Source organism: Vanessa cardui, chromosome 15 (assembly GCF_905220365.1).
Source record: "Vanessa cardui chromosome 15, ilVanCard2.1, whole genome shotgun sequence".
In the NCBI taxonomy this organism is placed as follows: Eukaryota; Metazoa; Arthropoda; class Insecta; order Lepidoptera; family Nymphalidae; genus Vanessa; species Vanessa cardui.
In genome coordinates this window covers 10746846-10767748 of record NC_061137.1, presented here as the reverse complement: position 1 = coordinate 10767748, position 20903 = coordinate 10746846, and the positions used below count along the sequence as shown (strand labels likewise).

Below are 20903 nucleotides of genomic sequence, written 5' to 3'. Positions count from 1 at the left end.
AAAAACAGCCTGTCACTTTCCCTCGACATGAAGTAATTTAGAATTATTTAAAATAAATCTTTTTTTTATAAAACGATAATCACAAGCCTGTTTTTTTCTAATTGCGGGGAAATATGACGTATTTGCCTCTAGCTAACGATACCATTGGTCTGGGGGCGGTGACGGTACTGTCACTGAAGACATCCCTTTTGGTTTTATTATCGCTTTCTTTTTTATAAATAACACGTGTTTTTCAATTTGACGTTATTGTAACTAAAATACGTGTAATATAGCTCAAATACTACCACTTATAATCCTATTAGTAGAAGTTTTACATGGAGATTTTGCATTTGCAAGCCCTTCTGACCTACCACTCATTAGATATTCTACCACCAAGCAGCAGTATTAGAACTGCTGTATTCTAGTTCGAAGGGTGAGAGACACAGGGTACCCATTTAGTTTCTAAAGTTGGTGACAAATTGGTGACGTAAAGTTGACGACAGTTTGTACCCTCGCTACCAATATGATGTGGAAGATAACATAAAATCGCGTAAATTTATAAATTAATTAAATCTTATGAATAAAAGAAAATAAAATTACTCATGTCAGGGCTCGGTAGTTGCCTTTAAAATAACTTGGCCAAGGAAAAATAATAAATCCATAAATGTCGATTAAATATACTCTGTATGTGAATGTACAACTGCACCCCGCCCATAGGAAACCGTTGCAGCGTTTCAAGTAAACCACCAGCTGTCTCCGAGTACACACCACCTTACGTACGTATATTTATATATATATTATGTAAGGAAAAGCAAATACTTGTATAAATCATGAACTAACAAATTAAAAATCTTACGTAACTGGTAATGATATAAAGATCTAGACTGATCCAATATGTTGTTCCAATTTCGGGAATCAAAATCAAAATAAACTTTATTAAAGTGGGCTTTTACAAGCACATTTGAATCGTCATTTAACAACTAAGTGAAGCTACCACCGGTTCGGAAAGTAGATTCTACCTAGAAGAACCGGCAAGAAACTAAGTATTTACTCTTTTTCAACATTTAAAAAATACATAGTCGTGTTAGTTAATACAATTATTTAAATTCCACGATTTTTTTATCATCTACAAAATCGAATTATATGCCTTTTTTACCAATGTATTTTTAATAAACGATTGAAATTTACCAAACGGCAAAGTTAAAAATGTCTGCGGAATTTTATTATAGAAACGGATACCTTGCCCCAAGAAAGATTTATTTACTAACTTTTGAGAAATAGTGTAATAAGAGCAAAAAGGGAATCAGACTCCCTATAACTATTATTGGTCCTGATATTTTTATTCATATATAGTTTTGTGTGAATTTAATTCATTATTATAAATGGTAATCTGAAGAGTTACACAATAAGACTTCAACTCCAAAGTCATCCTCTAAATTTGCCACCGCTGAACTTTTCTCTCGATAAGCTGGTTTGGAGGTTTTTGCACCTCGCTGCTCGTAAACAATTTTCAGTAGATATTTTTTCCGTATTGGGTTCGAACGTTATTGGTCAATTTTCGGAATAAACCAGGAAATATATAGTTTATGTTGCATTTTTCTTAAACGCTGAGCACGAAATTAAATTTAAGAACAAATAAAAAGGGGCTTAATTCTGAAGCAGATGAGCACTTTTAATCGAACCAGCAACAGTCGATAGAGCTTCAATAATTGACATGACATGACACATGAACAGCCTGTAAATTCCCACTGCTGGGCTAAAGGCCTCCTCTCCCTTTTTGAGGAGAAGGTATGGAACATATTCCACCACGCTGTTCCAATGCGGGTTGGTGGAATACACATGTGGCAGAATTTCTATGAAATTTGTCACATGCAGGTTTCCTCACGATGTTTTCCTTCACCGCTGAGCACGAGATGAATTATAAAGACAAATTAAGCACATGAATCAGCGGTGCTTGCCTGGGTTTGAACCCGCAATCATCGGTTAAGACGCACGCGTTCTAACCACTGGGCCATCTCGACTAGTTGAATTAGTTAATAATTAGGAGATATTTTTACGTATTAAAAATAAATAAAAAGTAATATATAATCTATTCCACAATGTAATTGAGTTTTATGAATAGGTATTCGTGTTCATAGTGTGACAATTAATAATTTTATTAGTGTACTAGATAAAAATCTTTTGATACCATCAACGATCGATACAGTATCTATTGTCAATGAGTGATCTTTTTTTTAAGTAGCTTCGTTTAATACAAGTTTTTTTAATTGTGATATTGATATAACAAAAACATACACATATTATCTATTATATTTTAATATGATTTCATAACCTAAAACAAAAATCTAGTTGTGTTTGTTCGATGAATAAAGATCGACATTTTAGCCAACTAGTAGAATTTTTGAGTGAGTTAATAGTTGTATTAACATATGATATTACTTCCATCTAATTATATACATAATCTCCCACAGTCTTATTTTTCATTCACTTATTCGAAGCCATACAGGGCATTTTCGACCCCACTAACTTTGATTCGAACACAGCTAACTAAAAATAACTAACTTGGTTTTAAATGAGATCTCACAACTTTTTCCCGTGAAAGGACTTCGTTTCGAGACTTGCATTTTTATCTTTAAGTTTTGGATATAAGGTTATATATTTATAACGAAACAATTTAGAAAAAATAAGTAAAACTCCTCTCCATTTGATGAAAAGAAAAATAAATCATATTACCTAAATCATTTAGTATGACGTATTAGACACATAATAATAATAAAGTTTCTAAAAATTCAAATGCTATTCGAAAATTTTAACTTTTTCTATTGTATATTATAGCTTCAAATTATTTCGTTATTATTATATTCGTTAGTATTACAAAACAAAGTCCCCGAACTACAATTATATGAAAATGAATATAAATGGTTTTTTATCACCACATCCAACTCAGATAGAAATTCAAGAAGAAGGTTGAGTTAAGTTGGTTAAAATTGGACGATTATTGTTAAAGATATCGGATATAACAGTGGAAGCTTTACTGGCATACGTCTAGTAAACTAATGAAGTTATATATTTAACAATACATTTTATTATAAAAAGTAGAATAATGGATTCTACTCTTCCAAAGACCTAGTAATATATAAAAAAATTAAGGTAAAGTAGCTTTATCACAATACATTTGCTATATATAATTGTGAGCTCAAAAAATAAGACATTATACATAAGCCGTTGAAGGAACCATAATAAACACTTATCCGCGATCGTATTTAATATAAATCAAATTAAGTTTTTATTCTTAAAAGTAACCGCAATTAATCAAGATTGACCGGACGATATAGAACTGTGGATCTATTCTGTAACAAGAAACCGAAATCTCACCGTAAAACACGAGTGTGAAATGTCAGAATGTGACATTGACAACAATAATAATAAAAAACATGACGGATCACTGTAAGTCACTGATCAATATTCCAAGCGTGACATCCGAGGTGAATTCCCTCAGAATCGCACGACTGAAACAAAAACTTCTCACTATTTGGCATTCGATCTGTCGTTTCCTTTTTATTTCGTACCAATTTATGCGGTTGTATAATTTATTGTTTTGTCAATACAGTAGCTTCCATTAGTGCTAAGTATTAACATAAACAGTAAAAACAATCTGAGTTCATCACGTTTTTATCTCTCAACCGTCATGGTCTGAAACGAGTTACCAAACCAAAATTACGGAAGTACTTTTTGATGATATTCCTATAAATTTGGTTTGAACGCGGATAACAGTGCTATGTTTTCTCTGTATAAAATGTTTTAGTATATGAGACGCTGAAGTTGAGGACGTTCTTGAAATGGTTGTACACGTGCAACATACAAAGCACATACGCTTCTAGACTAAGGCATTCTCTTCCTTTTTAGGAGAAGTTGTGGGAACATTTTGGCAAAATTAGAAACATTCAGGTTTCATCACGGTGATTTCCTTCACCGCCGAGCACAAGATGAATTAATTATAAATATAAATCAAGCACATGGAAATTCAGTGGTGCTTACTTGAGTTTAAAATCGCAATGCGCGGTTAAAATTGAACGCGTTCTAACTGCTGGGCCATCTCGCCTATTGTACAGACATAAGCTTCGAAATATTTAAACAGATTAAAAAACACTGTGTGATAATATGATATCGTGTAAAAAGATAACAGATAAAGTTACAGAATAGCTTACAAAAATTAGTAAAAGGAATATAGAATATTTTGGGAATATAATGCGTTAAATAAAATATATGAACATCTTCAACTAATGGGAAACCTGGAAGCAGAAGGATATATGTCACAAGAATTTACGCCAGTCGTTTAGAATTAACGATACAACTAATGACTGCCTTCATAAGAAGACGACAAGTGAGAAGAAGGTTGGATTACAAGAGTAAACCAAAATCCATAATTATTCGAAGATCTGCATCCGACAAACTAGCGCAAAAATCAAACATTCTTACTGAATATTCAAAATGTCCATTACCGAACGTACCTACTATTCATTGTAACTCTAATTTCACCGCAATAAAAACTATACAATAATCATTTAGCTTTACAAGCTAAAGTATTCAACGTTAGATGACGTCATGAAATCAATTTTTTCCAATTACCGCATTATCGCTGTGCCATAAGCTTGAACCGACGTCAAATGCGTGAGAATAGCCAAGCGGTGATGATGGTTACATCGATTTATACTTCTTTGTAATCAAATATAATCAAATTAACTATTTACCAGATTTTTATATTCAATTATCATTGAAATACTCTTTAATGTTCTTTCGTATTACGATATTATAAAAATTTGGAGCTGAGACGGCCCAATGGTTAGAACGCGTGCATCTTAACCGATGATTGCGGGTTCAAACCCAGGCAAGCACCACTATATATATATATATATATATGTGCTTAATTTGTGTTTATAATTCATCGCGTTCTCGGCGGTGAAGGAAAACATCCTGAGGAAACCTGCATGTGACTAAATTCATCGAAATTCTGCCACATGTGCATTCCACCAACCCGCATTGGTACAGCGTGGTGGAATATGCTCCAAACCCTCTCCTTAATGGAAGAGGAGGCCTTATCCCAGCAGTGGGAAATTTACTGGCTGTTATTTTACTTTTTTATGAAAATAATCGCGTTTATAAATTTACGTCTTTGATTAGTTGTAAATTTCTAATCGAATATTATGAACTCGACGTTCTATATTTAAATAATACCTGTAATATATCAGACTATTATTTTTCAAGTATGGACTTACGTTATAATAGATTCAGAAATTTATCTCACTTTCAATATTCGTGTCAAACAGACAAGAAAAACCTATCAATTTATTATGTAACGTATTTATATAGCGACCGCAATTCGATCCGACGGAAGATAGTTCGGTTAAGTAACTATAAGACGTATGTGCTTTCTAGTTACGGAAGAACAAACTCTACCAATTTTTATAATATTTATAGACAGAATCTATCATTCATTTATCATTACTTGGTGGTAGGTCTTTGTGCAAGCCCGCCTGGGTAGATCATCACTCATCAGATATTCTACCGCCAAACAACAGAGCGCAGTATTGTGGTGTTCCGGTTTGAAGGGTGAGTGAGCCAGTGTAACTATAAGCACAAGAGACAAAGCATCTTAGTTCCCAATGTTGGTGGCGCATTGACGATAATAGTTAATATTTCTTACAGCGTCTTTGTCTATGGGTGATGGTGACCACTTACTATCAGGTGGCCCATATGCCCGTCAGCCAACTTATTCCATAAAAAAAAATTCGAACCCAGGACTTTGAGCTTATACGTTAGCAACTAGATTAAAAAATCGAAATAAACATTTTACAATTAAGAAAGTAATTATGAAAAATGTAATGATGAAATACATATACAGTATCAATCAAAACAGATGACACTCTTTTAGAAAAACATTTGAATCGATAAACCAGCAATTCGAAATATAGCTTCTATCGAGAAGAACCTCCAAGAAACTCAGTAGCTACTCATTTACAATATTGAAGATAAAAAAGTTATCATAGTTAGATACAATTTTGTTTAACAAACAAGTATACTATATAACTATATAACTATATACATATTTATATTGTCAAATTCAAAAACCTTCATTCAAAATGGAAGTATTTACACTTTCTTATTGATAGTCGAAAATCTACCACCGGTTCGGAATATAATACCTCAGACCTGAGAAGAACCGGCGAAAGAAACTCAGCGGGATATATTTTTTTTATAATATCAATTTACAATTTACAATAATAAACATATTTTTGTTATTTGAAACAGCCTGGAGGCGATCATCTCATTCCCAAGTGTGCAGTCAACTAGAAAGTCATTAGTGTTGTAATATCCTTTAAAACAACATCATTAAAATCTATTAATATTCAAATATCGAATTAACTGAAAGTATTTTTTAACAGGCAACAATGCAGTTACCAAAACATTTGAAGATAGCCGCTGGCTGTACCGGGGCCGCCATATTTGGGATACTCTTCGGATGGGTAATCTTTCCCACAATATTGAAAAGTCAATTGAAAAAGGTAAGAATTACAAATTGATAAAGTAAAGTAACAGCCTGTAAATTTCCCACTGCTGAGATAAGGCCTCCTCTTCCATTAAGGAGAGGGTTTGGAACATATTCCACCACGCTGTTCCGATGCGGGTTGGTGGAATGCACATGAATGGCAGAAATTCTCTGAAATTAGACACATGCAGGTTTCCTCACGATGTTTTCCTTCACCGCCGAGCACGAGATGAATTTCATTTGCGTACTTCACTGGGCCATCTCAGCTACATAAACACAAATTAAGCACATATATATAGTGGTGCTAGCCTGGGTTTGAACCCGAAATCATCGATTAAGATGCACGCGTTCTAACTGCTGGGCTATCTCGACTCACAAATTGATATTTCTTTAGATTAATTTCAGTGGTACCAATAAAAAAATATAAGTTTATTTTTAAACAAAGCATAACTTCAATCGAAAAATTATAAATGGCGGTTGAAACCTGTAATTAAATTATATCGTTTGATAGCAACACGGGCCTTTAATTAGGGTAATTTCTATATTAGAAACGAATGAAATATGATACAAATTAAATGGGAAGGTAAAATAGTTTTAATTTTATTTACAATCTTCAATTATTACCTGCCTTCAAAATTGGGTCTATTGTTGACGCATTTTTTTTTTGTTGTATAGCATCTATCAATTAAAACATAGTAGTTATTTTTTAATTAATAGCGCAATTTCCTCTTTTTAGGATTGTTTTATATTGTTTTAATTTTTTATTATTATTATTTATAACTAAAACTTTCAAATCTGCATCAAACACTAAGAAAATATTCGATAATTATATTGAAAGTGATTTGTATTAACATAAAATTATTTAAAAGTACAATTTAGTGACTCATCATTAAGAATTAAAATGGTTACTAGTTAGCATAGAATGATAGGGTTTTATATAGCTGTTCTGTTTTCTACGGCAAAATCGATCATATACTAAGTTAGGGTTACATAATGAGTAAAGAGATGCAATTATAAACGACAAAACATCTTAGTTTCAATGTTTAGCTTAGTGATATATTAAGGCGAAAAATACCGGCCGTAAAATTAACGTGCTTTTTTATGGAATAGGTCGGCGGAGCATATGGGCCACCTGATGGTAAGTGGTCACCATCACCCATAAACAATGACGCTGTAAGAAATATTAACTATTCCTTACATCGTCAATGCGCCACCAACCTTGGGAACAAAGATGCTATGTCCCTTGTGCCTGTAGTTACATTGGCTCACTCACCTTTCAAACTGGAACACAACAATACTGCGTACTGTTCTTTAGCGGTAGAATATCTGATGAGTGGTTCGTGCCTACCCAGGCGGGCTTGTACAAAGCCCTACCACCAAGTAAAGTGCTTAACTTTGTACCAATTTCAAATTGTTTGACAAATGAAAAAAAGCGATAATTCTTTTAATCTCCTTAAGCCTTAGTTTAAATTAATTATTATAATTGACTAGTTATCGCCCCTGATTTGGCTCGCGTTTTAATGTTAGGGTCTGTCATTAACTGTTGGACATGATTAACCCTTATTCATCTTTGAGTTTCGATAAAAATTCGGTGCAGTGGATTGACCTTGAATGAATAATAGATAGAAGAGTTATTCGGCATTTATAATATTAATACAGATATTCACTATTCATGTCAAACGTTTCTTTGAAATTGCAAATGCGATATCAATGTCTAGAAAATTATTGCTTTCTGCTTGAGTTCCATTCAGCTAAGCATAACAGGAAAACCTAAGTTTCCTTTTCAGACATAAATACTTGTATTAAAAGACCTGATGCAATATTTGATACACAATCGCTTTTCACCATATTTTGACGCCTTAGCCAAATGTTTAGATATAGTTCGACAAACAGACAAATGTAAACAATATTATATTGATTTTCAACAAAAAGCAAATCGTGTTTACGAAATAGTTTCTATCATTGTAATAAAGTTAGCTATTAAACAAACAGTCCGTTTAAGATCAAAATCAAAATATATTTTATTCTAGTAGGTTTTTACAAGCACTTTTGAATCTTCATTTTACAAACTATATTAAGTCAAGCTACTACTCTTTCCGAATGTAGATTCTACCGAGAAGAACTGGCAAGATACTCAGCGAAAACTCTTTTTCAACATTTAAAATACTAAATTATGTCACCATGTTATGCTAGAAGACAATGTTCCACTGGTGGACTTCCAAATCTTTCACTAAGAAAAGTAAAGTAACGGCCTGTAAAATTCCCACTGCTGGGAAACGCTCCTCTTCCATTAAGGAGAGGGTTTGGAACATATTCCACCACGCTGTTCCAATGCGCGTTGGTAGAATGCCCTTGTGGCAGAATTTCGATTAAATAAGATACATACAGGTTTCCTCACGATGTTTTCCTTCACCGTCAAGCACGAGATGAATTATAAACACAAATTAAGCAAATATATCTAGTGGTGCTTGCCTGGGCTTGAACCCGCAATCATCGGTTAAGATGCACACGTTCTAACTACTGGGCCATCTCAGATCTCTACTAAGAAAAGACCATCGGTAAATTAAAATTGTCTTATAGGAAATGGCGTTATCGAAGAAAACGGACGTGCGCATGATGTGGGAGAAAATACCTTTCGCACTCGACTTTAAGGTATACCTCTTCAATTACACGAACGCTGAAGACGTGCAGAAAGGGGCCTTACCGATCGTGAAGGAAATAGGACCTTATTATTTTGAGTAAGTTCGTGTATATAGATAATTATCGTATTTTATATCCAATAAAGGATACAATGCACATGACTGATTCTATATGTACATATGTTATGAAGTTAAGATTGTGACTATTATGATTTATAATTTGTGACTTAGTAATCATATCTAGTTGGTATATACCGTAAGGTTCGTTTTCATACAATTGTCTTTTAAGATTATGTAATCCTAGTCCTGTTACTACAGCAGTTCTTTAATAGAAAATCTACGAGATTAACCTAAAACTCTGATCCTACAAGAGAATGTTTTTCGAAGTTCTAAAGAATATTGATCATATGAACTTCCAAATGGTTATATGAACACATGTATGTAACAGGTCTAATAGATTTATGGGTCAATGTATCCAAAATCAGTTCATCAATAAGGCTACATTCTAAAACAACACTTATGTAGACGAAATACGATCTACAATGGTTCAAAAATTTTATACTTTCAACATATTTACAATGCTATTAAAAAGTTTTAGGTCAAGCATTATTCTTATCCTAGCATTATTAGAGTAATCGTGTTTGCTTCCATAAAATGGTATCTACAAGATATTATATCAACTGACCATTTATCGTAGAGTGATGCATGTAATGACACTTTAAATGGATAGGAGCAAGAGCAAGCGTATACATGTCTCTGTATATTAAAAATGTCCAAAATTACAGGAAATTTACTAACAAAGATTAAGTTTTTTCTATCGCCATCAAATCAAGTAGACCGATACACTTAAGATCTTACAAATACTTTTTAATTGACATTTTACAAGGTCAAACACAGGTTCTGAATCTATATTCTACTAAAATTAGCAGGCAACAAGCTCAGTAGTTACTCTTTCACAAATTAATAAGAAAAGAATGTTAGTAATATTCATAAATGCCTTGTTTATCGTATCTGAATCACCAAATAATAACTCCTCAATAAGTAAGTATATTACTACTCTAAGTTGTTGTACACAAGAAATATCTCGTAATTTCATGGAACGTAATTGAAAGCCAAATATGAAAAAACATCACATAAAAATATATTATGTGGAATATTTTTCCTATATTAAATTATTTGGTAAGATGTTGGTAACAGTTTCATATACTCATTTTATACGCAAATAATGTGTTTAATATTTATTTTTACATATATCATATGCTTAATACGAATAAGCATTTTATATATGAATTACTATACAAACAAATATAATAATATCATATTGATGTGGTAAGTCCCAAGATCTCAATAAAAATACTCTGAGAATTCAAATAGTTGCAGATATTGCCAAATGTGACCTTGGAATCGTCACGGTCAAAGGGTCACGACCTTCCAATGTATATCCTTAACATAATTTTGGTTGCAAACTTTTTTCATTGTATAGGGAATGGAAAGAAAAGGTGGATGTTGAAGACCAGGATGATACGGATACGATCAATTACAAAAAACTCGATAAGTTTTACTTCAGAAAGGACCTGTCTGGACCAGGATTAACAGGAGAGGAAGTAATAGTTCTGCCTCATATATTTATGATGGTAAGAATTATTTTATAGTTCTGTAATTGTATTTGGAATAATTGAAGCCAATTATTTGTTCCATATTTGACTATTATAGTAAGGGTATAGAAAAAACAGAAGTTGTTAAACGTTATACTAGAAGATTTATTCAGTGGTAGAGTTTTGTTCAAATCCACCTTACTAAGCACCCAATCATTAGACGTTTCAATAAGCTATACTTTGGATTTTTTGTGTTCCAATTTGAAGAGAAACATAACATAGCTCTGAGGAGTAGATAATATATTCTTCATATTGGCTTTGGTGCTGATCACCAACCTTCAAGTTCCCCATTTACCCGTCACCTACTAAACCAGCTAAAATATACAAAAAAGTTTGCCAATCTGGGAAGTCAAGTGGCTGAAGAATAAACTCTTTGTATCTTTAATATATTTGTATGAATCATTAATTATGTTCCATTTTAGGAACATCAAAATGATCATGAATATAAAAGTTTCGTGCTCTTGTTTACCATCGCTGTCCATCAAAGGGACTGAATAAATATTTTATTACATGGGTACTATGAAGTAGAATACTTTTCCAAACCTTTCGCGGAACCTCGTGGAATATGGCTCTCTTGTTATATAATATGTTCTTATGAAACGGTTTGGAAACACACGTCTCTAAAATGTTTGATGAAATCTTATAAATTATGTTGAAGATTTTTTTTTAAATCGTATTTACTCAAAATTACTACTACCTGATTCATTAAAAATATCTCAGGATTTACAATTTGTCATATAACTCTTGTCATTACAAAGCCACATTAGACTTTTGGTATTCAAGATTCAATTAATAACCTATTGTTAATTAGGATTCCGATATCCGAGGTCAATTAATTATTTATTCACCATGTTTTTCCCTACTTTGATAAAATTGTAAAGATAATTAAGTGTTAAATATTTTTCCAGGGTTTGACCACAGTAGTTTCTCGAGAAAAACCAGCGATGCTTAGCATGTTGGCAAAAGCTCTAAACGGTATATTCGACAGCCCAAGCGATGTTTTCATCAGGGTGAAAGCCTTAGACCTTCTTTTCCGAGGTGTTATAATTAACTGCGCGAGAACTGAATTCGCACCGAAAGCAGTGTGTACGGCCTTGAAGAAAGAAGCAGCTGAACGCTTGATCTTCGAGCCTAATAATCAGTACAGGTTTTCTTTGTTTGGTCTGGTGAGTCTGGTAAAGATTAGAAATAAAACTAGTTACATTTTAATTTGATTATTCATGTGATTATTTGACTTCTGAATTAACTTACACGTGGATGTTTTGAAGCTGTGTTTACCAATTTACCTTTACTACCTTTACCAACTATGATTTTATAACCTTAAGATGCTTGCTCAAATTGAACTCCTGAATTTCACTTTCTTTTAAAGTCAACATATATAACTAGCTGCAAAGATTTTTGAAAAAGTTATTAAGTCAACTACTTTAGAGTTCAGCAATTGGTTAACATATAACAAAATTAGAAGATTTTATTTGAACTCTGTGCAAACCCGCATAAGTAAAGAAAAATGGGCATGCTTGAATAATCTTCAAAAGTATTCCTTAATAAAAGAAAAGACCGAAGCTATTTATAATCTTCCAAAGTAGCATACGTTTTTTTCATAGTTCAATATTACTGTAATATATGCTGTAAAAACATTAATGTTAATAATTGATGATGTTTTCACTAAAACATTAATGTTATTGATTGATGACATTTTCACCAGCGAAATGCAACTGTAGACAAACACGTGATCACTGTAAAGCGAGGTATCAAAAACGTGATGGATGTCGGCAAAGTGGTCGCCATTGATGGCAAGTTGGAACAGGACAAGTGGAGCGAGCATTGCAATGAGTTTCAAGGCACTGATGGCACGGTATTCCCGCCATTTCTTACTGAATTCGATAGATTGGAATCATTTTCTGGAGATTTATGCAGGTACTCTTGACGTGTTGAATGTTATTTTCTTTATTATTTATAATACAACAACAACAATAGCCTGTAAATTCCCACTGCTGGGCTAAAGGCCTCCTTTCCCTTTGAGGAGAAGGTTTGGAACATATTCCACCACGTTGTTCCAATGCGGGTTGGTAGAATGCACATGTGGCAGAATTTCTATGAAATTTGTCACATGCAGGTTTCCTCACGATGTTTTCCTTCACCACTGAGCACGAGATGAATTGGGCCATCTCGACTGTCTTATAATACAAATTTTGAATAAAAAGCATGGCTCTCAATAATTTCAGCTTTGCAAAAAATGTTTTTGAATCTGAGTACAAATCAGCTTAAATTATTGAAATAAATGAGTCCTTTTAATCTTTTAAAATACACTGCACCGCTTACTGATTAAATATTTAAAATTTTAAATGGTTCCAACAACAATATTTTAAATCCCTTTATTTTTACCAGAACGTTCAAGCCCTGGTATCAAAAGAAGAGCTCATACCGCGGCATAAAGACCAATCGCTACATCGCCAACATTGGTGACTTGGCTAACGACCCGGCCCTGCAGTGCTATTGCGAAGAACCAAACAAATGCCCTCCAAAAGGCCTCATGGACTTGGCAAAGTGCATTGGAGTACCAATGTACGTTTCGTTGCCACACTTTTACGATTGTGATCCTGAATTGTTAAACAATGTAAAAGGCTTAAATCCAGATGTCAATGAACATGAAATTGCAATTGACTTTGAGCCAGTGAGTATATTATTTGTATAATAAATTCATCATCATTATCAGCCTGTCTCAGTCCACTAAAGGACACAGGCCCCTTTTCATCCACTTCCTAGCTTCCGAACATAATCGCTCTACAGAGCCACAGGGTGTCATACACTACGCTTGCCGACACTCTCGGTCACCACTCTAAAACCTTCTTCCTCAACGGCTATCGGTTTTTCATCAGATGTAACATTTCAAGGTATGAATTTAATACATAACTCATGTTAATCCTTGAATTGAGATTTTGAGCAAACCTGTGTCACCCACACACTACTTAAAATATCAAAGGACAAAATATCTCAGATTTATTGAGGGTTTGTGGTTTATACTTCTTACAGTGCCTGTGACTATGGGTTAGGGTAGCCACATAGAATTGTGGTTCATTATTTCATACAGTAAATTAAAAAAAATGCTTTATTAAACATAATGACAATAGTAGTCGTAACAGACTTTTCATAACCTTAAGTTAAGGTTTGAAGAGACAATTTAGAGCTTACTGACAGGTTTTCTCACAAGTTAAACACATAAAAATCAGGGGTACTTGCCCGTGTACATGAGTTTGTTCTTGTAATAAAAATATTAACAAAAAGTCTTTACAGATAACAGGAACGCCAATGGTTGCGAAACAAAGAGTTCAATTCAACATACAATTGCTGAGAACTGATAAAATTGAACTTTTCAAAGAGTTGCCAGATGTTATTGCACCTCTTTTTTGGATTGAAGAGGTAAATCACTTTATAAATGAACTACTTAAACACTTTAAAAATTAGATATATTATTTCTTTCTTGAATTCTCTTATAGGCAATTATTGTATTTAAAACGATTGCTTTGAAAAAAGTCGAAGGCCGAACCAATGTATCATTGATTTCAAAATGAAGTCTCATTATAAATACTAATGTTGGGAAATGTCATCTGGAGTCGTTTACTTGCAATAAATAAAGATAATATTTATGGGCTTGCTGCTTTTATGAGACTTCAAAAATAAAACGCGAGAATTTACGAATTATAAATAACGATTTATAATTCGTAAATTCTATATAATTCTATATAAATTTACCGATAAAATTATGTTACCTTTTCCAACTAAGCGAAATACAATGAAATATTTTATGCAACGTTTTTAAATGTGTTGCTCTAATAATAATAGAACATTTTTTTTTTACTATCCGTTATAAAAACTTTACTTATAACTTGGTATTACTTTGTGTAAGTCCTTCTGGGTTTACACAAACCCACCCATTAGATATTCTATCTCCGAGCATCAATACTTAGTTGCCATTCGGTAGAAGTGACTCAGTGTTACAACAGGCACAACGAACATAACAATTATTTCGGCGCTAATGAAATGATTAATATTTCATACTGGACCATTGTCCAAAGTGGGTATGGGTGGTGACTACTTACCATCAGCTGAGACATTTGCGCGTCCTATATTACAATGTACATATGAGATTTTTTTATTAACTAATTTAAATTATTTCTAGGGTTTATCTTTGAATAAAACCTTCGTGAACATGCTCAAGCATCAGCTGTTCATCCCCAAGCGCATAGTTGGAGTCATCCGCTGGCTTCTCGTTGCCTTTGGCTTCCTCGGAATGTTAGCCTGCCTGGTTTTCCATTTCAAAGGTAGTGTCAAAGTGGTAAATGTCCTACTTTTATAGATTTCATTGTAATATATATTTTAAGGCCAGATAACGTCTGATAAAGTAGTGAATACTCACACTGATCTTGCTCGTGGAACGTCAAAAATGCGCGTAAGCGATCCTGCGCAAAGATTAATCCAATCCGCTGTGCAAAACTACGCGTCCACTCGCGCAAACGCCTACTACAGACGTTTTTCTCTTCGCTTCAATCCTAATGTATGCCAGTGGTTTTATTTATTTATTAAGAATTATAATTCCATGGCTGTCTTTTTGACTTTGCCTAATCATACATAATAAATTTGTATCATTTTCGGTATTTATTTAAATATTCTCCAATTTAATTAATCAAATCATAACTGTTGCTGATATAGTATTCGGATCAATTAGCAATTAATGTTAGCGGCCTTTGAAATAACGCTCGTTATGAATCAAATTAATTTTGAGTTTAATTATGCAATTATGTTAATCAATTATTATACACACGTTATGAACTACTTATCTCCGAATATCATGCAGGATTTAACTTAAAGAATGTTAAAATGTTATAAATAAAATTTTAACAAAAAGAAAAACCGACTTCAAACAAAACACTATTTTAAAACAAATGAATATGCACGAAAAAGTAATAAAAATAATTGCGTATTCAACATATTTTTTAGAGTCTTCCTAAGTTAAATGAAATGAAAAATATTAGACTACTTAAAAGTCGATTAACGATTATATCATGTAGTTATAGTTATTGGTATATTTGGAGCCGGTGTCAGCCACGGTGCCCTTGCCCCAACAATCAAAAGAAAGAAGCGATACGAGCCCCTTGATTGATCCAGTATATCATTGTGTAAAAGGTAATTTGTAAAAAACATATTTGTTAAAGTATTCTCGTATTGTTTTTTGATAGATATACTGTAGGGTTTTATTGGCTGACACCGACTCCAAATATAACAATAATTATAACTACATGATATAATCGTTAATCGACTTTTAAGTAGTCTAATATTTTTCATTTCATTTAACTTAGGAAGACTCTAAAAAATATGTTGAATACGCAATTATTTTTATTACTTTTTCGTGCATATTCATTTGTTTTAAAATAGTGTTTTGTTTGAAGTCGGTTTTTCTTTTTGTTAAAATTTTATTTATTTTTTGATTTTAAGTGAAGCTGATATTGACTAACTAATTTTTTTTTAATATGGATAGATTAAGCGTTCCGTTTATATGAGTCAGAAACTACTTCGAGGACAATTTCAAAGGAAACTTGCGAATAAAGCAAAAATAGACTTTCGAAAATGCGGATTTAATACTTCACGCGGCGTAAAGTACAAGGATCCGTCGAAAGAGCTGTAATCGAACTCAGCAAAAAAACTTTGAAAAAGACCAACTATATTTCGTACATCATATGACATCACATCACATACACAAAATTTGATTAAAGATAGTAAGAAATTCTGCCCCATATCGCACCCTAACTGCGAGCCGTATAGGAGTTCCATCACTACATAGTATAAAACAAAGTCGCTTTCTCTGTCCCTATATCTTTAAATCTACGCAACGGATTTTGATGCGGTTTTTTTTAAAAGATAGTGTGATTCAAGGGAAAGGTTTGTGTATATAATACATGAACAATATAGTAAAGAAACGCTCATAATTTTAGAAGTTTGCGATGTGATGTCGTATATAAACAAATTCTGTAGTATATTTAGTATCAGTATTGCACCCGTGCGAAGCCGGGGTGGGTAGCTAGTTGATTATAATATTCGACTATGATAATTACATAAACATAACCACATTACGGAAGGTGACTCAAATATCCAAATAACCTATAAATAAAAGATTCGACCGAGTATCGCTAACGTGCTCCGCAGAATTGTTCCGTTCCCTTCCGTTCCGTTACTTTGTCATGGATCCTGTGCTCAGAACCTTACCAAACTTTCACCAAATTACCCTTGAAGTATATATTTTATAATAAAAAAAGAATTATCAAAATTGGTTAACGTGATTTTCAGTTATTCACCTATTTGTCGCGCATATACATAATGCAAATTTAAGACTTATGTCGTTTTCATATGGATACCATCATCGGAAAAAAAATTAAAAAAAGTGGGACCCCACGGGAAGCACTACCTTTCAAACAAAAAAAAATTATCAAAATCGGTCCACCCAGTGAAAAGTTATGAGGTAACAAACATAAAAAAAAAAAAAAAAAAAAAAAAAATACGGACGAATTGATAACCTCCTCCTTTTGGAAGTCGGTTGAAAACTACAACGATGTCTACATTTTTTAATAAGTATATCTCATTTAAACTTAAAGTCATTGTCTTTAGAGAGTAATTTGACGTAAAATAAAAATAAGTACGCGTTTAAATTAGCAATTATGAAAATGTCCCGAAAAAATACATTAAACTTATTTGACATGATTGGCACGTTTTGCGCATTAAACTGTAAAAAGAAAAGTTAATTTATCTCTGCTGAAATATTGATAATAATACAACAATAATATCAAAATATACGTAAATTAAAACAAATAGGCTTAATGATTTAAATAAAACTAGTTATAACGGATTTTAATCGCGTATATTAATTATTTTTAATTTTAATTATTAACGTCGGGATGTCCAAAATAATTAATATACGCGATTAAAATCCGTTATAACTAGTTTTATTTAAATGTTTAATAATCGCGAAAATTTAAGACAACATTAGGCTTAATGATTCTCTTCTTAATTGAAAAGTCGAGGCAATTAATAAATAGTTTTTATGTAATAACGTATGTAATATTTTCAGACAACATAATGCGCTTCGCCGTTTCCCCCGACTCTGCCTCCGGCACCAAAGTCAACCCGGAGAATAATGAACAGAAGGAAATAAGCATCGTGGGAAGTGAACCACCGAAAATCGAAACGTAGAATTTCATTACACATTATTGCATATAAAACCATCAGCCAACTAATTTGTTCTGAATATTTAGTATAATGTAACCCCTTTTAATAATATATTTCGCACACAGTGTCTCATAAATACGATTAGGCAAGAATTTTGAGGTTTGGATTACTAGTTCAAGGTGACGCGCGGCCCGAGTGGTCAGGAGACGTCTTGTTTCGACCATTCCACGAGAAACCAGTCCAAGACTGAAAAGCCTCTCCTCAATCAATGTCCTAGACGTGAATTGCAAGCCTAGAAAAATCACTTAAAGGCCTCTTCGTATTGTTGTTTATTTATTAAAATACGCAATTGGAATGAGTACATAAGAGGAAGTTTGAAAGTGACACCGATAGCCGAGAAGTTATGTGGAAGATGGCTATCATGGTATGGGCATGTAATGCGGAGGAATGACGGACGCTATGTGAGGAAAGCCTTGAGCATGGATGTGTATGGATATAGGGGTAGAGGACGACCAAGGAAACGATGAATGGATTGTGCGAAAGATGATATGGTTAGAAAAAATGTTACTTGTGAGATGACGTCTGACAGAGAAGTATAGAAGGAGAAGACATGCTGCGCTGACCCCAAAAAAATTGGGATAAAGCAGGAGGATGATGATGATGAATTGGACAAAATGAAACAAATTTTGCAAACAGCTATATTCGTTCTCTATATCTCAGTCTACACGAAAGGCAGATTGCTATGTTTGGTTTTCAATAAAACATACGAAAATTGTCCTAATTCTAAATATCAAATTAATAGAAGTATTGAGAGTCTATCTTTCAACTCTTATGTAATCTAATCAGCTGATTAATTATTATTTACCCTGAGGTTAGAAGTATTAAACCGGGACATTTGGTAAAAGCCTAGCATTACTATGAGTCGCTTTGTGCTAAACTGTACTATTTGTAATCTAGTAATTTATCACTCAAACACATCGTAATTTTCACTATATCAAATTTTATAATAACCGGTAACAACCGGATTTGCAACTGCTGTATAATAACATACACTGGAATATACATCTCAAATTATATACTTATTTATATAAATTGAGCTTGTATAGAAGATAAATTATTCATATGTTAACATTACTGGAATTTTTCCAAATAAATCAATTAACATTTACTGTATTAAACCAAATACTAAAGATATATTTTATAACTTACCACAAATCAGCACTAGTCTATATTTATTTTAATTAAAAACCCTTTATCAATCACTAAAAGCGATTATGTAAATAATATTACACCTTTCACGTAATGCTACTAGTGATGTAAAAAGTTGTATGTAAAATTATATCGATGACGAGTATCGACTCTTTGCTTATATTTTATTAGAGGAGTTCAAAAAGGAGGTATCGATTCTGAATTTCTTTGTGATAATTTTACTTGATAGCTTCGTCGGTTGTGAAACGATTCCAATCTTTCGTTTTTTATGAGATTATTTATATCCAGGATGATTTTGTTAAAAAAAATCTCAATACAGAAATGTGGAACATTATGGTGTTCGTCAGTTTTTGTTTTTATATGACTCAACTGAATATATTATACTTGAGGTCGTTAAAAAATCTACCAAGAATGGTGGGAAATATGTTAGGAAAAAGTACCTATATTTAATACTATAATTATAGCAATGATTATTTGATGACTAAAGATAAAAAACAAATGAATATTTAAAAAAAAATACAAATAGACGAGGAAAACCTCTTTCGTTGAAACTCGACTCCAAAGGTCTGATTAGATGGACTAAATTATTTTTTAAACTCATTGTAATAACATTTATTGTAGCTAATGTAAAGTAAACTTTACTTTCAAAACTAAGTAAATTCGTAATACGTAAAATTCGACTATATGCAGTTTTAAATTTGGATGTAATTTTACATAGGACTTTATGTGCCACAGTCGCAATTATATCGCATTTCACCTTCATTTAAAAAATAATTTAAAAGCTTATAACATCATTCATTTAATTTCATATTTCTTCATTACAATATAATTTAGAACGTTATTCATTTGTTTTATTTTATATTCCATTACAAGTAGCAAAACAAAAAATTATCATAACTACATCTATAAGCTCTCATTTTACTTCCAAAACCTGTAACTTCACCAATATTCAAAGCGCCATTTTTGACATGAATAGGTGACATGAATTGGTTGATAGACGACCATATGGGCCACCTGATGACAAGTGGTCACCATTACCCATAGACAATGACGCAGTAAGAAATATTAACTATTCCTTACATCGTCAATGTGCCACCAACCTGGGGAACTAAGATGCTATGTTCCTTGTGCCTGTAGTTACACTGGCGTACTCACCCTTCAAACCGGAAAACAACAATATTGCGTACTGTTGTTTAGCGCTAGAATATCTGATGAGTGGGTGGTACCTGCCCAGGCGGGCTTGCACAAAGCCCTACCACCAAGTAAGATAGAATAATATAAAATAGATTATTCAAAATATCGACCAATGATATATCGATATTCAATATCAATTTTTTATTGGCCTTTACTACTCATATGATAGGCATATATTAATAAAAACATTAATGAGTTTTTGAAATGAGCATTGAAATAAAAGAATCGAAACAATTGTCATTTTCATCTTACCTAATGCACTGACTGTTACAAAAACAGACATTTTAATTAAAGTCAAATATAAAAATACTTTGCCTTCGCTTATTTACCTAAAATTGATAAGGGAAATAATACATAATTGTATGAGAGATACCACTCGTCGATATTTAAAATGTCGAAGTTATAATGCACACTTTTTGATGAGAATGTGTTGTATCCAATTGCAAAGTTTAGTTCGCGTAT

General features: G+C 32.7%; 1 protein-coding gene across 1 annotated transcript; it reads left to right on the top strand.

The window, feature by feature from the left end:
• Positions 1 to 716: 716 nt before the first annotated feature.
• Positions 717 to 18428, top strand: LOC124535663 (sensory neuron membrane protein 1-like). The gene is made up of 10 exons (XM_047111952.1): positions 717 to 755; positions 6423 to 6542; positions 9107 to 9264; positions 10649 to 10799; positions 11729 to 11986; positions 12526 to 12737; positions 13209 to 13494; positions 14115 to 14240; positions 15001 to 15142; positions 17941 to 18428. Exons 2-10 carry the CDS (start codon positions 6429 to 6431, stop codon positions 18060 to 18062), a joined length of 1569 nt encoding a protein of 522 aa, XP_046967908.1. The 5' UTR covers positions 717 to 755; positions 6423 to 6428; the 3' UTR covers positions 18063 to 18428.
• Positions 18429 to 20903: the final 2475 nt, after the last annotated feature.

Excerpts from the sequence above, each read along its gene's own strand:
- LOC124535663 (XM_047111952.1), top strand. The coding sequence starts at position 6,429 with ATGCAGTTACCAAAACATTTGAAGATAGCCGCTGGCTGTACCGGGGCC. Across the intron at positions 10,800-11,728 it reads TGCCTCATATATTTATGATG|GGTTTGACCACAGTAGTTTC; the intron begins GTAAGAATTATT and ends ATATTTTTCCAG. Across the intron at positions 12,738-13,208 it reads TTTTCTGGAGATTTATGCAG|AACGTTCAAGCCCTGGTATC; the intron begins GTACTCTTGACG and ends TATTTTTACCAG.